The 18,837-nt window shown below is 30.7% G+C and overlaps 1 protein-coding gene across 1 annotated transcript; it reads right to left on the bottom strand.

Annotated features, from left to right (window-relative positions):
* Window positions 1–12,375: 12,375 nt before the first annotated feature.
* LOC111998995 (transmembrane ascorbate ferrireductase 1) lies at window positions 12,376–16,738 on the bottom strand. Its single transcript, XM_065763454.1, has 4 exons — window positions 16,496–16,738; window positions 14,186–14,234; window positions 13,901–14,100; window positions 12,376–12,864 (listed from the first exon to the last, which is right to left on the bottom strand). Exons 1-4 carry the CDS (start codon window positions 16,637–16,639, stop codon window positions 12,562–12,564), a joined length of 696 nt encoding a protein of 231 aa, XP_065619526.1. The 5' UTR covers window positions 16,640–16,738; the 3' UTR covers window positions 12,376–12,561.
* Window positions 16,739–18,837: the final 2,099 nt, after the last annotated feature.

Below are 18,837 nucleotides of genomic sequence, written 5' to 3'. Positions count from 1 at the left end.
TAGCCAAAAAATAAAAATCTAATATGTCCAATTTTGTCCTGGTTCACTCTAGGAGAAAAGTTTGCTAAGTGTGTACTGTCATCACGCATAAATTAATTCTCAAAATGCAAAATTAGTACTAAAAAAAGGGGTAATTATACTAAACCCACATGTGGCTTGTCCTGAAATCATTTTGCCTACTCGTGATTTAAAAATTATCACTTTACCCACCTGAGGTATGTTTCGTTTGTTTTCTGTAACCCACACCTGTTAAAATCAGGAGTAAATATGTATTTTTACTCAAATTTTATGTCTCCTTCCTCCCAAAACAAAAAATAGCACAAAAATGCAAATGAAACAAGATCAAAAAGTTGTATTTTTCTCTCTCCATTCACACAAATTTTGAACATGAACAACATACCCAAAAAAATTGTCACTTGGGCCATTGTATCCTGATTTTGTATTTGGAAATACATATTAAATGCATACGAGGCATTCTCATTAGCATCCAAATTATTACAAGAGGACCCATATCCAAGTGTGGTGCAATCTGCGAAGGTGCAAGCAAAATTTATGTTGTCTGCTAGTTTGCTCAGATCTTTGGCATTTGGATTGAACACACACCATTTGTTGGGAAGATACTCCATATTCTGTGCAGGCACAAGAAATTTATTTTGACTCCGACCAGAAACATCTATCGCATATTTTGGCTGCCCATCATACCTATAAATTCCCCAATGACGTTCAAAATTTCCCGGATCAACGCTCTTTGCATCCTCATCTATAAGACCAAACAAGTAACTTCTATATATCCAGGGTGTAGTGGGGTACTCGTATTGCTAGCAAGTTTTTCTATAAGCCCCCTGTAAAATCTATAAGCGTTACCTACATTAGCATAATAGCATTCTTGTCCCCATCTGTAGGCCACCCAACCTCCCCTACAATAATGGTCATGTTAGAAATTCCAACAGCTTTCAAANAGAAAAACTTGCTAGCAATACGAGTACCCCACTACACCCTGGATATATAGAAGTTACTTGTTTGGTCTTATAGATGAGGATGCAAAGAGCGTTGATCCGGGAAATTTTGTTTTTTTTTTTTTTTTTTGGAGAGGAGAGAGACATAAAATTTGAGCAAAAATACCTATTTACCCTTAATTTTAACAGAGGTGGGTTACGGAAAATAAACGGAACATACCTTATGTGGGTAAAGTGACACTTTTTAAACCACAGGTAGGCAAAATAATTTCGGGCCAAACCACAGGTGGATTTAGTGTAATTATCCCTAAAAAAAAGTATTTGCTGCAGGAAATACCTTTTTAGTTATTAGTGAAGATTTTTTTTTTAAGGTTTTTTTTTTTTTTAAAATCTTTTGTTGTTAAGTACTCATTAGGCTTAATGCCCTCATTGCAAGTGAATGGTACAACAAACAACATCCTTAATATTTCTTATACAATAAGTCTATATACACAATAAAATTGAAAGTTCATGCATGATATATATAAAATAATATCTAAAATATTTAGATGAATTCAAAATTAAAATTTCAATAGAAAATTGTATCCTTTTCATCATTTGACTATGTGAGAGTCCCTTTTTGGACAGTGTCCAGGCCCAAGCCAAAGCAAGGACCCCGGGCCCTTTTGTTGTAGTTTGAAGGGACTGGGCTTGGTTCACCGCACCTAAATGAGCTGTTTTACAAACCAAGAGGTGCACAGAATAAGAATCCTACAATATGTACATACTAACAAGCAAGAATATATATATTGAACAGCAAGGAAAACAGCAAAGGAAAAAAAAAACAAAATGCAATAATGCAACACACGAAATAACTGTTGAGGATCCTCAAATTAGTATGAAATATTTCGTTATTTTCTTAATTGTGGATTACAATGTGTTCACTAAGACGTATTACAAGGTCCAAATAAGCTCAAAAATTACAGACTTAAATGGTTATCTAAGCCTTTAAGACTTGCAAAGTTTGAATCCCTTTGAATCCAAGTATGTCCTACAGTGACTGTTCTGGGATACCGGGCAATATTTCCCTATTTTTTTTGAGTTTTTAACAGAGTTTTCTCAATGATTCTGTTGTCATCTTCTCTTGCTGAATGCCCTCTTCAATGTGAGCCTTTTATAGCGTCATTCTAGGGCTCCGAAATACCATTGATTCTTCCCCTCTGTTCCCCCGGGGTACCAGCGCCCCTGTCATGCCAACCACTTCGGTGGCTGGTCCTTCCTTATTTTCTCATAGTCTTCTTCTTTTGATGCCTTTTCCCCCAAAAGCTCCTCGCCGAATTTCCTTTCCAAGGCGTCCCCTAGAGAGCTGACTTCCAATCTCTCTTCCTTCAAGGTTTTTATACCTCATCTTTTAAAATTCAGCTTTTTGGTTACCTTTCCTTTTGTCATTTTTCCCAGATGAGCTGATTCCATTTCTGCTAGGTTGAAAGTTTTCCCAACTACTTCCCTTCATGGTTCTTCATTCTGGGTTCCCCAAGGTACTAGCCCCCTTGTTTATGAATTGTTACTTTCCAAACCTTTTGGTTCTTTTCTGCATCATTGGGTGATTGAGAAGGACATATATGTCCTTCGTTTTCGTGTTTTTGGGTGCTCTTTTTGAACTGTCTCAATCTCCTTCCCAGTTGTGTTGCACACCCCGAAGATCCCAAGCCCCTGGCAATCTCAGGATATTCTGGCCTAGTTCTTTCACTGGACTCCCTTTGGTTTTCTGATTTTGGATAGGCTGGGCTTTTTTCTTCCCCCCCCCCCCTCCCCCTTCGTTTCATGGGCCCTAAGGCTAGTCCCTTTATGGATTTTGGGTTTCAAATCTTTTAGGCTTACCATTCTTTTCCCTTGTGGTGAGCTCAACTACTTTGATATTACTTTTCTATAGAGTTGGCACATTGTGCTATTTTTTATTTTTTTGGGCCTTGGTGTTATGATTTTTTTTTTTTTAGACCTCAACAAACTCTATAACTTTTTAAATGATTAAATTAAATTGATGAATATATGAAAAAGAGTACTTTAGCTATAGGTATTACCATATTACTGTATTACTTCAACTAGTGTGTAATTCATGCATACGCATGGATGTATTTAAAATTAAACACATTTTTTTATCATAAAAATATAAATAATTAGTCAAATTATTAAGAAAAAAAATAATTAGTCACATGTTTAAATTCTTTCCTAAATTTAATACTACTTATAATCATTTTTTTTTCTAACTTTTAATAAGATAGAACATGTAGTGATCTTTGTTGTATGACGATTTTTAAAATAAAATTATTTTGTTGTTAAGTACTCATTAGGCATGATGCCCTCATTGTAAGTGGATGCTACGACAAACACCATCCTTAATATTTCTTAGACAATAAGTCTGTAGACATAATAAAATTTGAAAGTTCATGTGTGATATATATATATATATATATATGTATGTATGTATGTATATATAAAATGATATCTAAAATATTTAGATGAATTCAAAATTGAAATTTCGATAGAAAATTGTATCCTTTTCGTTCATTTGACCCTATAACTTTTTAAATGATTAAATTAAATTGATGAATATATGAATGTTACAAACATAAATTCAAACCCCATATTATAAAAGAGTACTTTAACCATAGTTATTAGTGTATCACTTCAACTAGTGTGTAACCTACGCATAGCATGGATGCATTTGTAGGGACCGGGTTTGAGCATTTCTGCTGTTAAGAGAGTGGACTCAAGCTCAGTTAGTCCAGTACAATGAATTTGTAGAGAGTAGGTTCAAGAACTAGGCCCTAGTAAACGGACAACGCCCAATGTAGAATTCCCCTCCGTTGAAGGCTAGCGCACCAGGGTTACCCTCCAAGGTCGCTCCTCGGCATCGATCCGAGGAGCTTGACCGTGGTCTCTCTCCTTCTCCCTGCCCATCGTCCTTCTTTACGTTCATCTGTTTCTTCCCCTTATATAGCCCCTTTTCTCACAATCTCTCTCTTCCACTTGTTGATCATCCGCACCCCTCTCTTCTGACCGTTCGTCCCATCAGCCACTTTACCAGTACTCATGTGAGTTGCAGTAACCAAGGCTGCCCTGTCCAGAAGTCACATCTCCATTAGTGCGGCCAGAGGGTTAGGTGAGCGCATTTAGTGTGGAGATGACAACTTATCCTGGGCTTGCTCCCCCACTTAGTGTTGGTCTTGGTCCTCCGAGGACAGGGTCATCCTCGGTAGGGCTCCTAGCAACTCAGACCTTCATACTTCGTCCTCGGATGCTCCTTCCTCCTCGGCATGGGCCCTGGGCCGGATGTAAAGTGGGCCAAGGCTACCAAGTTCTCAGGCCCCACACATTTAAATTAAACACAATTTTTTTATCATAAAAATATAAATAATTAGTCAAATTATTTTAAAAAGTAAACATAATTAATCACATATTGAAATTCTTTCCTGAATTTAATACTATTCATAATCATTTTTTTCTTCTAATTTTTAATAAGATAGAATGTGTGGTGATTTTTGTTGTATGATGATTTAAAAAAAAAAAATTATTTTGTTGTTAAGTACTCATTAGGCATGATGCCCTCATTGTAAGTGGATACTAAGACAAACACCATCCTTAATATTTCTTATATAATAAGTCTATAGACACAATAAAATTGAAAGCTCACGCGTGTTTATGTTTGTTTGTTTAGAAAATAAGCCAAACTCAAGTGTTAAGTTTAAGCTCAATTATTAAATTAGCAACATAATAATGTATTCATGAACAAGCTTGTGAACACAAGAGCTTGATTTAACCATATGTAATATTTTATATATATATATATATATATATTTGCCTAAAAATATATTTATATAGACTTGAAATTTTATTGTAAAAGTTTGTCAATAGGTTCATACAATATTAAATATTAATTATTATTTGTAGATTATTAATGATATAAATAGTTTATTTGTAGTAAAAATTCATAAAATTGTGGAGAGGTAAAACATTTTAGTCATGGTTTCACAATATATAAGAAAAGAATAAGTTAATCAAGTAACTCGTGAACAAGCTTAAGCTTACTCGACAAGAAAATGAACTAAACTTGAACATAAAATCTTGTTTGGTGATGAGAAAGACCTCAACTTGTGTATAAAAAAAATTAAATTAAATGAACAAGTTTGAACTTTTAATACTCAACTCACTCAGCTCAGCTCGTTTATAACCCTAACTCCATGATGATTGCTATTTATCATCAAGTTAAGTCATTGATCAATTTATAGTGTAGGCAAAATTATTCTAGCCTATGTATCTTATTCGATGACCCAAAAAAAAAAAAAAAAAAAAAAAGGAATTCACACTAATTTTTACTTGAAAGACAGTATATTAATGATGTGCTAATTATTACAAACAAGATAGAATGAAGGCAACTACTAAGGGTGTGCATGGGTTGGGTTGGGTCGTGTTGAGGGGATTTTTTCAACCCAACACACGATGGTGAGTTAAAAAAATCTAACCCAACTCAACCCACATATCAGGTTAGATAGTTTATTATTATTATTATTATTATTATTATAATAATAATAAAATTAAGTATTAGAATAATACCACCACAAATAAAAAACATATTTACAACAAAATAATTATGAATATAACACCAAACCAACACAAACTATATGGGTAGAATTTAGAGTTTGAGTTGTATAGGAAGAGGGAAAAAATGTAAATGACGAGATTATATAATATATTTTAAAATATATATTTTAAAATTTAAATATATATTAAATATAAGTGGGTTAGGTCGGGTTAGACAAATTTGTGAATCTTATGACCTGATCTCAAACCAACCTATCAACCTTTAAAAATCGACTTAATCTAGCGAATTGAGTTAGATTAGATTGATTTTGACAGGTTAGCGAGTTGGTTGCACACAGCTGTGGAGCTACATTGATCCTTGGGCACCACAATTTTTTCTTTCCCTCATACAACTATACTAGTAATAGGATATAGCCCTCCCAAAAAAAAAGGACATTTTTTCCGGTCAGTCAAATGGATTACTAGTTGGCCTCCTCAATTGTCTAAAACTTTATACCAGTCCTCCTCAATTGTCTAAAACTTTATATTAGTTCCCCCAATTATTCTTAAGATTTATAGTTAGTCCAAAAGATAATAACTAATAGCTGACCTTCTCAAATTGTTCAAAAAATTTATAATTAATCAAGTGAATAATAACTCACTCTCTAGCATCGACATTGACAACCCACGGAGTTTTTAGTGTTGCAGCTATTGCTAATGCTAGCACATTGTCCCATTTTCTTTCTTCTCAACACAAAAACTTCCATCTCAACCAAAACTATTAATCTATTTTTATCCTGGCGCAACATCATCTTCTTGACTTTTTACTAAAGTGAATATGTGCATTTTCTTCTCTTTCTTTTATCAATCATAATTATTCTTTGACCATTATTATTGTTTTTGTTTAATTTTCTGTTTTAGCCTTCAAGAAAGCATTTGTGTGGATGTGTCTTATGATTTCATTTTTGTTTCTTTCTTCTGCCACTGTATAGGTGCCTGGAGAGAGGGAGAGAGAGAGAGAGATATATATATATATATATGTATATATATAGGCAAGTTGCATAGCAGTAGATAGATACTGCTATAGTAACTAGATAGATGGTACAATTTGGTCGTAGAGCTCAGCCGACAAAGAACGGTAAGCAGTGTCGGCAGTTGAAGGATCTTTAAGCATCAACTGCCGCGCTGTGGTCCCTTTAATGCTCTCTCAGTTTCTTTATGGCGATTGATGACGTGTCTTTACACCAGATATGACACGTGGTCTCCAATCTAGATAAAGCTAATTCTTATCCTTGTTTCCCATATAAAATTGTCTCGAATCACAAAACCATCACAAATTTTCAATTGTGTGCCTACTTTCATTGGCTCTCACGTAATCACACCTTTGATGAGTTCTTTCAATGAGGGGGTGTTGATGTCGATAAGGTGCTCTCTTATAGGGCTTTTTTTTTTTTTTGGATAACACTTTTTGAACTTCATCATCAAGCCCAGATGTATAAGCCTGTTCAATGTTCATTGCTTTAAAATTGGCAACAGAAGTGATTCGCATATGGGTAGGATAAATTAATATGGACAACACCACTCCAACTCCAAATAAATTTAAGTGATATTTTTGTTTGATTGCTCTTTTCTATCTTAAACATGAAGGAAAATGCATTCATATTGTTCATTTGTTCATTTGCCTGACAATCAAAGGGACACAATCTTTTACTTACATGCTAAGAACAATGTTAGGGTACAAAATTTTTCTTTAATAACCTATTTTTTTGTTAAGTTGATAAGTTGAGATTGTGTTATATCACCTTTATCTGAACATTTTATAATACAACTTTTATTATCCATAAATAATAATATATTATATCTCCAATTATGAAAAAAAAAATTAGAAACTTTTTGTATTCTTGTAATTATTAAGGTGCTAATATAAGTTTTTTTTGTTTTTGTTTTTTGGGTTGGGGGTGCGTATTCCCTCAAAAGCTAAACCCAAGTTTCACAAATTTGTCTTGTTATTTTCTTTTTTCCACCTTTAATCTATTCAGACCATGTAAGATGTTTTTGTAAAGAATTCACATTCCTCAATGACTTGATGATGAGCCCTTTATTGAAATGTTGAAAGAGAACCCTTAATTTGTCAAGTAATTGTGGCTGCAAGACGAGAGTGCGTGTGTGCATGAAAGAGGAGGAACTACTATCTACCCTAACACCCCGATGAAGAGAGATATAACAATTAAATGAGCCAATTGTTTTTTATTTAGGAGGAGAGCTGAGGCTTCCTCATATCATATCATATATTATATAACAAAAATTAGGTTTAAAAGTCGGGTTCATCAAATGATTTCACTAAATTGCAAAATTTACCAGATTACAACAATATTTTGGATAAAAAAGTTTTTTTAATAAAGACAACAACTTATTTTTCTTATTAGTTTCTTTAGATAAAATAACAATAATTTTTTATCAAAACATGAAACATGATCTAAATTTTAGTTGATAGAGACAACAACTTATTTACTCTTATCAATTTCTTTAGATAAAGTTATAGAGACAACAATTATTGCATCTAAGTTTTAGTTGATAGAGACAACAATTTATTTGTTCTTATCAATATTTTTTTTAGATAAAATAAAATAAGTGTTTTAACAAAAATGCAACATACATCTAAGTTTAGTTGATAGAGATAACAACTTATTTATTCTTATCAATTTCTTTAGATAAAGTAACAATAAATATTTTAACAAAACATGCAACATGCATTTTAGATAAAATAACAATAAGTGTTTTAAAAAAACATGCAACATACATCTAAGTTTTAGTTGATAGAAACAACAACTTATTTTTCTTTTAATTTATTTAGATAAAGTAACAATAAGTGGTTTAACAAAATATGCAACAAACATCTAAGTTTCAAAATTTAAATCCTACTCCAACTAAAAATCTATCATCAAATTTTCAAAATTTATATATAATCACCAATGGTCTTTCCATAGAATCTCTCTTGCGCCCATGTTTTTGTTTATTATTTTTTTCAAGTTGAACTTATCTCATATTATTTGTATTTGAAGTATATACATGTTGTATAGATTCATAGGAGTTGATAAATTTATATGATTCTCTCTCTCTCTCTCTCTCTCTCTCTCTCTCTCTCTCTCTCTCTCTCTCTCTCTCTCTCTCTCTCTCTCTCAATTTTTTCTTCCAATAGACAACTACTCTCATTAATTATTAAATTAATTTTATTAATTGTTAGAATATATTTCCTCAAATTAACAATAGTTTAATTTACTTAAAACCTTATCAGAACTTCAAGAATATTTATATTCACCAGTGGTCTTCCTTCTTACAACCCATGTTTTTTTTTTTTTTTTTTCAAATTGCTTTTTACGCATATGTATTTGTATATAATAGTTTTTTTTAAAAATAAATTCATCTTACTTATTGTTATTTGTTTCTAAACTTTCATATATGGATATTATGTCAAAGGAAGTCTTCTATAAAGAAGCAAAACAAGGGACCCCTATTTAAATTCTTGGTTTCTCTTAGGTATATTTTTTATTTTATTTTTTAAATTCTCAACTTTTGAATTATTTTTTGTGTATTAGGTTTTGGTTGTTCTATGTATTTAGTTTGTAATTGTTTTGATTTTTTCAATTGACTATCACTATGAAAAAACCTGGTTCAAAACATGTCTTTCATGTGCTATAGTGCAATCTGATTCCAAGTTACTTTTTCTTATTCATTGTTAAGACTTTATCACTATCTATCTATTTTTATATTTTAAAATTATGTCTATGCTTTGTGTTAATTTCTTAGTATGCGGAACTCCTCCAATATCCTTTTAGATCATTAAATTTAAGGTTCCTATGAACTTTTTCATGACTACATTTCTTCAAAAGTCAAACTAAATTCAATTTAAAATTCCTCCTATATCATTTTAGACCATTCATAATATTTGGCCAAATTAGATCCATCGGTCCAGATTTCTATATAAGTCTATCTTTACTTAACTTTATTTTCATTTTTTTAAAATGTTCAGAAATTTGGATTGTTTTTCATTAATGAATTGGGATTTTAGCTTATTTTGTTTTGATTTTTTTAATTATTATATATTTTTTCATGTGTAATATTAATATATGTGTTATTAAAGGCTAAAGCACAATATAATTAGAGACATTACTCAAGTTGTATAAGTTAGGGTGTTAACCATTTGAATAAAATCAACACTAAAACAGATTATTTAAATATCAAAATAAGAATTAAAAATGGAATTTATTTTAGGTGTACAAATATAATTGATTTTTTAATCTTAAATTTGAATTAATTATTTTAGGATAACCTTATTTACGCAAGTATTAGAAAAGATTTAATTGCTTGAGTTCAAATCACCCTATTCATTAATAAATAAGGAATTATAAAAAAAAAATTATAAAATTTTTTATTGATCATTTTAATTAGAGATATTATATATAAAGACAAATATACAAAATTATGCATTTTATATAATAAGAATCATTCATTTAGTTAGAAACAAGAATTCTAAAATTATGTAATAATAATTCTTTTAGTTATTATTTCTATATATATATATATATAAAGAAAATTCATGATTAAAGCAATACAATGCACAAGACTTTCACTAGTATTAATAAAAGAGGAATTATATGTGTACAACATTTTTACAACAAATCTTAAGTGACAGGTTGTTACTGGTTGTTATTGTTGGAGCAAAAAAGTAATCTTAGTATTAATTTCAAATTTGAACCCATAACAACTAACTACCTGTGATTTGTTGTAAAAATGTTGTAAAATTATTGTAAACGTAGCATCTCTCTTAATAAAAATATTGGTTCATCATATTATGGGCCCAAAAATAAAAGAGATATAATAGAAACCTACATTTACACATCCTATATGACTATGCCAGTCTCACACACATAACACACCCAAAATTGACTTCAAGGAACTAGTGAAATTGTTTTAAGATTTAGCCTCATATTTGTACTACAATGCTCCAATACCATCATGTTTACTAAAACCTAAAACACCTCTAATTTTTCTTTTAATCTAAAATTTCAGAGATTGAAATATAAAACTTGAAGACGTTCAAAATTGGCGTAAGTTTTTCTTCTCTCTCCAGCTATTTAGGTTCATAGCCATGTCCTTCTTGTATAAGAGAACCAGGAATTTGGTATTAATTTATCCACATCAGCTTCTCAAAGTGACCACCCATTAAAAAAATCATAAAGAAAATTTAACACTTATTTTGTCATAATTATAACTTCACCGAATATTATGGTTTAATCTAATCTGATGCAAGTAGAATTGGTAGGTCATCTCGGACGACTCAAAAGTTCAGTTTAGCCATGTCAAGGAAAGACAATAAGTTAATTAATCACCAATTCGTAAATTCTTGCCTAAAAGCATTCCCATTGGCCTAGCTAAAATAACATTTAATATATAAAAAGTGTTACATCCACAATATTTTCACAACACTTTTATAGTAAATTATAATTGACAAGTTGTTCCAGGTTTTTAATTTGAATCTACTACTGAAATTACATCCTGTAACAACTTGCTATCTAAGATTTGTTGTGAAAGTATTGCGGATGTGTATATATATATATTAACCCAAAATTTCCTAACAAAACGTCACCAAAGATTCAATTTACTCTGGAATTCTTTTAATTTATTGAAAAAATTGTTATTTTCTGACTTAAGCATCAAAAGGTCTTGGTCGGCACTTGATTGATATCATTTTAATTATGTTGTTTATTGCACAAGTGCTCACTGTTTAGCCTAACCCTACAATTAACTGCATCAACTTATTCTATGTTGATTATCTTTTAGAACTAATTTCAGGCACGCACGGGGACTAGCTAGGCAATTATTGATTCGATTTTGGTCAATTACAAAAGAAATGTTGATTATTTAGTTTGTTCCTTTATGGTCAAAGTATTTAAGGTAAATATTTTTTTTTTCCAGGCGATAAATGTAAATGAAAAATGCTAGAACTATAAATTATTTTACAATATTTTTTACAAATTGCAAATGTGATGAGTAATTGTTATTTTGGTAAGTAAAAAAGTGATATTAGTAATAGACCCAAATGAAAACCAATTAGAATTGCCTACATCAATAATTTGTAAAAACGTTGTGAAATAGTTTGTTATTTCTAATGAGTGCCCTTAGGGCAATCGTTAACAATCAATTTAAAAAAAGTTTTGACACCACTTTTATGAGAAATGAAAAAGGCTGTCAAAATTAAACATTAATTGTTTTTTTTTTTTTCATAAAAATTTTCTTTAAATAGATTGTTAACTATCCATTTGCATTCCTTGCTCCATATAGACTGGCCTCTCCATAAATGCTTGAAAGATCTACGACTACGAGTGAAGAAAGCTGTTACCTGTTCTCTTTCGACCTTTCACTTTGATCCCAAACCACATGATTTGATTAGTGAATTGTGGTAGCCAATTATCTGTTGACAACTTCTTGAGAAAGATAATAAACTGTTAAAGAAAGATGTTGTACTTAATTAATTGCTATTGTATAATACCCTAGAAAGATCAAATTATATTGTTCATACATACATTTATATTTAAGTTGATTTGATGCCGTTTCTCAAAAAAAAAAAAAAAAAAAAAAATATTGATTTGATGCAATGCCGACAAGTCTTTAATGGCCTTGATTTTCTGTCTTCAAATTGGAAATGACCTCATTATTTTTCTTGCAAAAAGTCATTTTTGCTGTGCTACCATAAACCTTTTGATCATCCATTGAAAGTAGTCATCGATCACTTAATTGATCCGTTGTCATTAAACTCTAATTTAATTTGTTAAATCGATCCTTAATTACAAAATCCATAAGTGGATAAACACAATAATTTATTGGTAAATGTCACAATCTTTATGTCCAGAAAATACAGATACCAAACATCCTTGTTCCATACAATATCCAGTCACTGGAAAATAATCCATACATCAAATATATAAAAACATCTTTTTTTGATAAGGTTTTTTTTAATAAGGAATATATAAAAAAAAAGATCTTATTAGATAGCAGAGTAGCTATTTTCATCATCTTCTGCTGGAGACTGAGAAAGAACAGATAATATAACAAAGGCTCCAAATAATATTGTAATAACAGCAGTGAAGTTGACAAGTAAGGCCTCTGAGCCATACTTTGCAAGCCCTGTATTTTCAAGGAAAGTAAGTTTCTCTAAGAATCCTATTGCACCATTGCCCACAGCCAATGTGAACACAGTAAGTCCAAATACCACATGCCAAGGAACAGAGTCGCTCCTAAGCCCAATAGTCCCTCCAGGGTAGAAGAAGACCAGGAACCCATATAACCACTGCAAATTTATTTTCTCAATGTTGTTAGGCTGGTTTTCATGAAGAAAATTAATGAAATTTACATTAAACACATCTCTATTTGTATGAGTTTTTAGTTGAATTATTATGCTGGGTGTTACAATTAGGACAGGTGAGCCCACTTAACTGAGCTTCAATTAACAACAAAGTTTGTTATGGGCCTTGCTTAAAACATGGCCTTGTGATTAAAGTTAAAGACTGGACCCTACATTCCAAGCCCAAGCACGTTTCTTTGCCTTTTAACAGCATGGATATGACATTCCAACAAGTATCTTTTCTCTTTTCCTCTCAGAAAAGAAAAGTAAATTATACTTTTGGTCTTAAAATTGAGGATAATTTTGATTTTGGTTCTTTAATATTAAAAACTTTAGATTTAGTTCTTCAAATTTCAAAAATGGAATAATTTAGTTCCTGAAATTAGGATAGTTAGATTTTGATCCTTCAAATATGAAGTTGGTTTGATTTTGGTCCTTCAAATATGTGGTTTGCTCAATTTGGTCCCTAAAAAATGGGGGTGTCTTAGTCTCCCATTAGTCACATAAACAAAAAAAATATATGAACTGATCAAATTGTTCTCTTTTTTAAACTCCATTTGAAACCCAAATTTTTTTAAATTTAAAGGATCAAAATCAAACCAACACTTAATTTTAGTGACCAAAAATGTAATTTACCAAAAATAAAATCTAAGCAAGAAGCCGAGAAGCTTTACAATATTGGGTCTTATTAACGGCTGTCCTTACAGAAATTGTTAATAAATTATTTTAGAAAAATTTTGATATCATTTTTATAAAAAAATATAAAAAGTTTAAAAAAAATTAATTAATATTTGTTCATAAAAAGTTTCTAACAATATTTTATAAATTAATACCTTTAAGGCATCTGTTAACTTTTCCCTACAATATTTTTACTACAGCGTAACATATGGATGATAGAATAAAAGTGTAATTACCACTTTAGTTCCTAAGGTTTGTCCTATATATATATATTTTTTTTATCCCGTGCAATAAGTAGTTTTACCTGAATACCATAGAGAACAATAATCCCAATTCCAAGCCAGGAATGCAAGCTGTAGAGATTGACAATCCCGCTCTCATTATGATACTTGAATGCAGTATAAATTCCCAAAATACCAAGTACTAGAGCAATGGCATGAAGCACCAGATGTATCAACTTCTTCACGTCTTTCCTCAAAGGAAGTGACTTGTAACTAATAATGGCTGCATTTTAATTAATGGCAAATTAATTACTATGCATGTAGGAGAATCTTAGACCTTATTCTATATAGAATGATTTGTAAATTACCTTCACCCCCTATGATAATGAAGCCTACCAACATCAGAAAAGGATGTAGCTGTAGAGAGAAATTAATGGACATGTGAGGCTTTTTTTGCTTGATAGAAATTACAAACGTACATAAAAATCAAGTCAAGCAAAAAGGTATACTTTGCATAAAATTAAAGTTTTAGTTAATCATCCACAAATTTTTTACAGAAATAATCAATGATTTAGCAAATATATTACACACACACACACACACACACACACACACATATATATATATATATATGTATATGTATATATATAGCATGTGAAGATCAAGTAATTCTTTTCTCAAAAAAAAAAAAAAATCAAGTAACTCGACATGTGGAAAAGATACTTAATTTTAACCATTATGGCCTTTAACATGTTTATATATATATATATATTCTTTAATATGCTCAAGATGTATATATGTATGTATGTATTTACGAGAGATCAGGACAACTCAAATTTGGGAATCTGTTTTGCACTCTTACATAAGTGTGATACTTTACCCATTTTCCCTTCTTAATTAGTATTTTTTTGGCTGGAAGGAAATGATATGCATATTTATGAAAATTGATTGTGATTTACCACCAATCGATGATTGTGCATGATTTTCAGTCCATTGAAAAAATATAAGAATTTATAGACCGAGAAAAAGACATAAAAATTTTCGACTAAAAAATTTCTGGAGGATATGAAATTATGAAAAGTATTGGTATGTGAATTTATATAACATAAAAAATAAAAATAAAAAGCCAAAATCATTTTTTAAAACTTCCAAAGAATATCACGAATACACGTCTAGCCATAACTATAAGTCCATAATTAAACATTCATTTGGCGCCACACGCATGTTACAGCACATAAGTGTTCAGAATCACTCTAAAATAGATAATGGGATAAGCAAAAGACTCACAGCTCATGTGAAGAAGAAATTAGAAACCTCATTAATTATTTCAATTTCAATATGGCCATGGGTAGGTTGCTATGTGTCCTACATTAATTTCCTAACTTACACACGAAAAAAAAAAACCCTTAAAGTCTAAATATTATATAATTTTTTTATGTCGTAAATATATATAATATAATAATAATGACCCTCACATCAGTCACATGGGTACTTTATAAATTACTATTTATTTAAAAAACAATAGCAAAGGTTTTAGGTAAATTTTACTTGTACTAGAGTTAAGATATATAATAATTTTGTCGAGCCGTATGATAGTGATACTCATTTTATTCAAATAAAAATGATTAATTCTTCCCAAAAAAAAAAAAAAAAAGAAGACAATTAGAAAGGTAGGTTTTATTTGAAGGGTAGGTACGTGCTACCAAACTAGGCAACTAACTATCACCACTACCAGCTTCTCAAAAAAAACTATCACTACTACCAAACAAACAGCTTGGGATTTTAACTGGTTTAAGCTATAGGTAAATGTCACCGTGGCAACAAGTAATTTTCCATTTATTAGAAAATATAACCCTAGTTCAAGAAAGAAAGTCTTTTCATTTCATCAAGTTCGTGCTAATATTTTTATTATCTAAAAGAGTTGGTATTGTTGATTAAGAATCAACCTATCACACATGGTATAAGTGTGAACCGCTTTACAAAAAGCTAGCTAAATTTCAAAATATTGACATTAAGGACCAAAAAAAAAAAAAAATAGTGCTTGGCTTAGCTGTCCAGTGCATTTAGTTACTGATATTAAGCAGCTTGTTACCACCACAAAAAAAATATATATATATATATATATATGATTAAAAAAGTTTGAAACAGTCCAAGCCAATTGGTGTGGCATCCAATACCATATTCACAGTGAGAGAGAATCAAGAAAAATTCCAAATGCCAATAAACATGAGGAATAAAACCTAGGTCACCCATTAAACCATAACTTACAGTAAAAGTAAAATATTAAGATAGTATTCATTAACAATAAAAAGATCAAAAAATCAAATTTAATACTAAACTTGTTAATGTCCAGATAAACCAAGAAACACAAGATTTCGTCATTTCCCAAGCCACACACACACACACACAAAAAACAAAACAAACAATGAAACGAAACACACACTTTGATAGACATGGTCAACCGACTCAACCTCACAGGAAAAAACCCAAAAACCAAACGAAAATTACAGAACCCAGAAGAGAGAAAGAGAGATAGAGAGAGAGCTTCTACAATTCTACAAAACCCCCACAAATTACAACCAAACAAAACCTAGTACTGGAAATCATAACAAGTGTATATATGTAAAAACCACCGACCCAAGAAGCAAAAAGAGAAAGATAGAGCTAGAAAAACTTACATTGAAGATGAGGCTCTTGTTGGGAGCTTCCCATGCGAAACCACCTCTGAAATGTAAGGTCCAAACCAACACAAAAACCACACCCAAAATTGCCAGCACGTGTGCCACAAACGTGAAAGGAATAGCCCTTACACCGAGTACCATGTTTCTCTGAACCAAAAAATCTCTATCCCCTCTATCCTGATCTTTGTAAAATAGCTATATACGGAAATGAAAGCAATCTCTTATGGCTAAATATATTCTGCTGGTAACGTCTTTTAATTGCTTGCCTTTTTCTGATGTAGTTATTTTTAGCTTGATTTGACCGTCCGATGAAAATCTTTTTATCATTATTGGATGATTGCTGCCACGTTGGTTTCTCTGATTGGGAGTGTACTGTTGGTGTTTGGGGTCTAGGGTGTACCCCACAACTTCGTGTCTATTCTTCTACCCCTCATTCTTTACTTACCTGTCAACATTTTGCATATATTTCATCTGAGACATTATTGTGCTATTATTATTGTCGACTTTCGGATGTATGGGAGAAAACATATTGTGTTTCTACTCATACCTAAGACTTCAATACTTCTTCTAACAAGCTTTTTTTTTTTTTTTTTTTTTTAATAAAGACAAATATACAAAATTATGCATTTTATATAATAAGAATCATTCATTTAGTTAGAAACAAGAATTCTAAAATTATGTAATAATAATTCTTTTAGTTATTATTTATATATATATATATATATATAAAGAAAATTCATGATTAAAGCAATACAATGCACGAGACTTTCACTAGTATTAATAAAAGAGAAATGATATGTCTACAACATTTTTACAACAAATTCTAAGTGGTAAGTTGTTACTGGTTGTTATTGTTGAAGTAAAAAAGTAATCTTAGTGTTAATTTCAAATTTGAATCAATAACAACTAATCACCTGTGATTTGTTGTAAAATTGTTGTAGACGTAGCATCTCTTTTAATAAAAATATTGGTTCATCATATTATGGGCCCAAAAATAAAAGAGATATAATAGAAACCTACATTTACACATCCTATATGACTATGCCAGTCTCACACACATAACACACCCAAAATTGACTTCAAGGAACTAGTGAAATTGTTTTAAGATTTAGCCTCATATTTGTACTACAATGCTCCAATACCATCATGTTTACTAAAACCTAAAACACCTCTAATTTTTCTTTTAATCTAAAATTTCAGAGATTGAAATATAAAACTTGAAGATGTTCAAAATTGGCGTAAGTTTTTCTTCTCTCTCCAGCTATTTAGGTCATAGCCATATCCTTCTTGTATAAGAGAACCAGGAATTTGGTATTAATTTATCCACGTCAGCTTCTCAAAGTGACCACCCATTAAAAAAATCATAAAGAAAATTTAACACTTATTTTGTCATAATTATAACTTCACCGAATATTATGGTTTAATCTAATCTGATGCAAGTAGAATTGGTAGGTCATCTCGGACGACTCAAAGTTCAGTTTAGCCATGTCAAGGAAAGACAATAAGTTAATTAATCGTCAATTCGTAAATTCTTGCCTAAAAGCATTCCCATTGGCCTAGCTAAAATAACATTTAATATATAAAAAGTATTACATCTACAACATTTTTACAACATTTTTATAGCAAATTATAATTAACAAGTTGTTGCAGGCTTTTAATTTGAATCTACTATTGAAATTATATCCTGTAACAACTTGCTATCTAAGATTTGTTGTGAAAGTATCGTGGACGTGTATATATATATATATATTAACCCAAAATTTCCTAACAAAACGTCACCAAAGATTCAATTTACTCTCGAATTCTTTTAATTTATTGAAAAAATTGTTATTCTCTGACTTATGCATCAAAAGGTCTTGGTCGGCACTTGATTGATATCATTTTAATTATGTTGTTTATTGCACAAGTGCTCATTGTTTAGCCTAGCCCTACAATTAACTGCATCATCTTATTCTATGTTGATTATCTTTTAGAACTAATTTCAGGCACGCGCGGGGACTAGCTAGGCAATTATTGATTCGATTTTGGTCAATTACAAAAGAAATGTTGATTGTTTAGTTTGTTCCTTTATGATCAAAGTATTTAAGGTAAATATTTTTTTTTTCCAGGCGATAAATGTAAATGAAAAAAATGCTAGAACTATAAATTATTTTACAATATTTTTTACAAATTGCTAATGTGATGAGTAATTGTTACCTTAGTAAGTAAAAAAGTGATATTAGTAATAGACCCAAATGAGAACCAATTAGAATTGCCTACATCAACAATTTTGTAAAAACGTTATGAAATAGTTGGTGATTTTAGCATTACTCTATGGGTCATGCTAATGAGTGCCTTTA

Source organism: Quercus suber, unplaced genomic scaffold (assembly GCF_002906115.3).
Source record: "Quercus suber isolate HL8 unplaced genomic scaffold, Cork oak 2.0 scaffold_507, whole genome shotgun sequence".
Taxonomy (NCBI): Eukaryota; Viridiplantae; Streptophyta; class Magnoliopsida; order Fagales; family Fagaceae; genus Quercus; species Quercus suber.
Note: the sequence above shows the minus strand (reverse complement) of the source record. Positions and strands in the feature narration are given on the sequence as shown.

Bases quoted from the DNA above. Each gene is read 5' to 3' on its own strand.
- LOC111998995 (XM_065763454.1), bottom strand. From the start codon at position 16,639: ATGGTACTCGGTGTAAGGGCTATTCCTTTCACGTTTGTGGCACACGTG. The intron at 14,235-16,495 runs GTAAGTTTTTCT...TTCTCTCTACAG, and splicing joins ACAAGAGCCTCATCTTCAAT to CTACATCCTTTTCTGATGTT. The intron at 12,865-13,900 runs GTAAAACTACTT...ATAAATTTGCAG, and splicing joins TTGTTCTCTATGGTATTCAG to TGGTTATATGGGTTCCTGGT.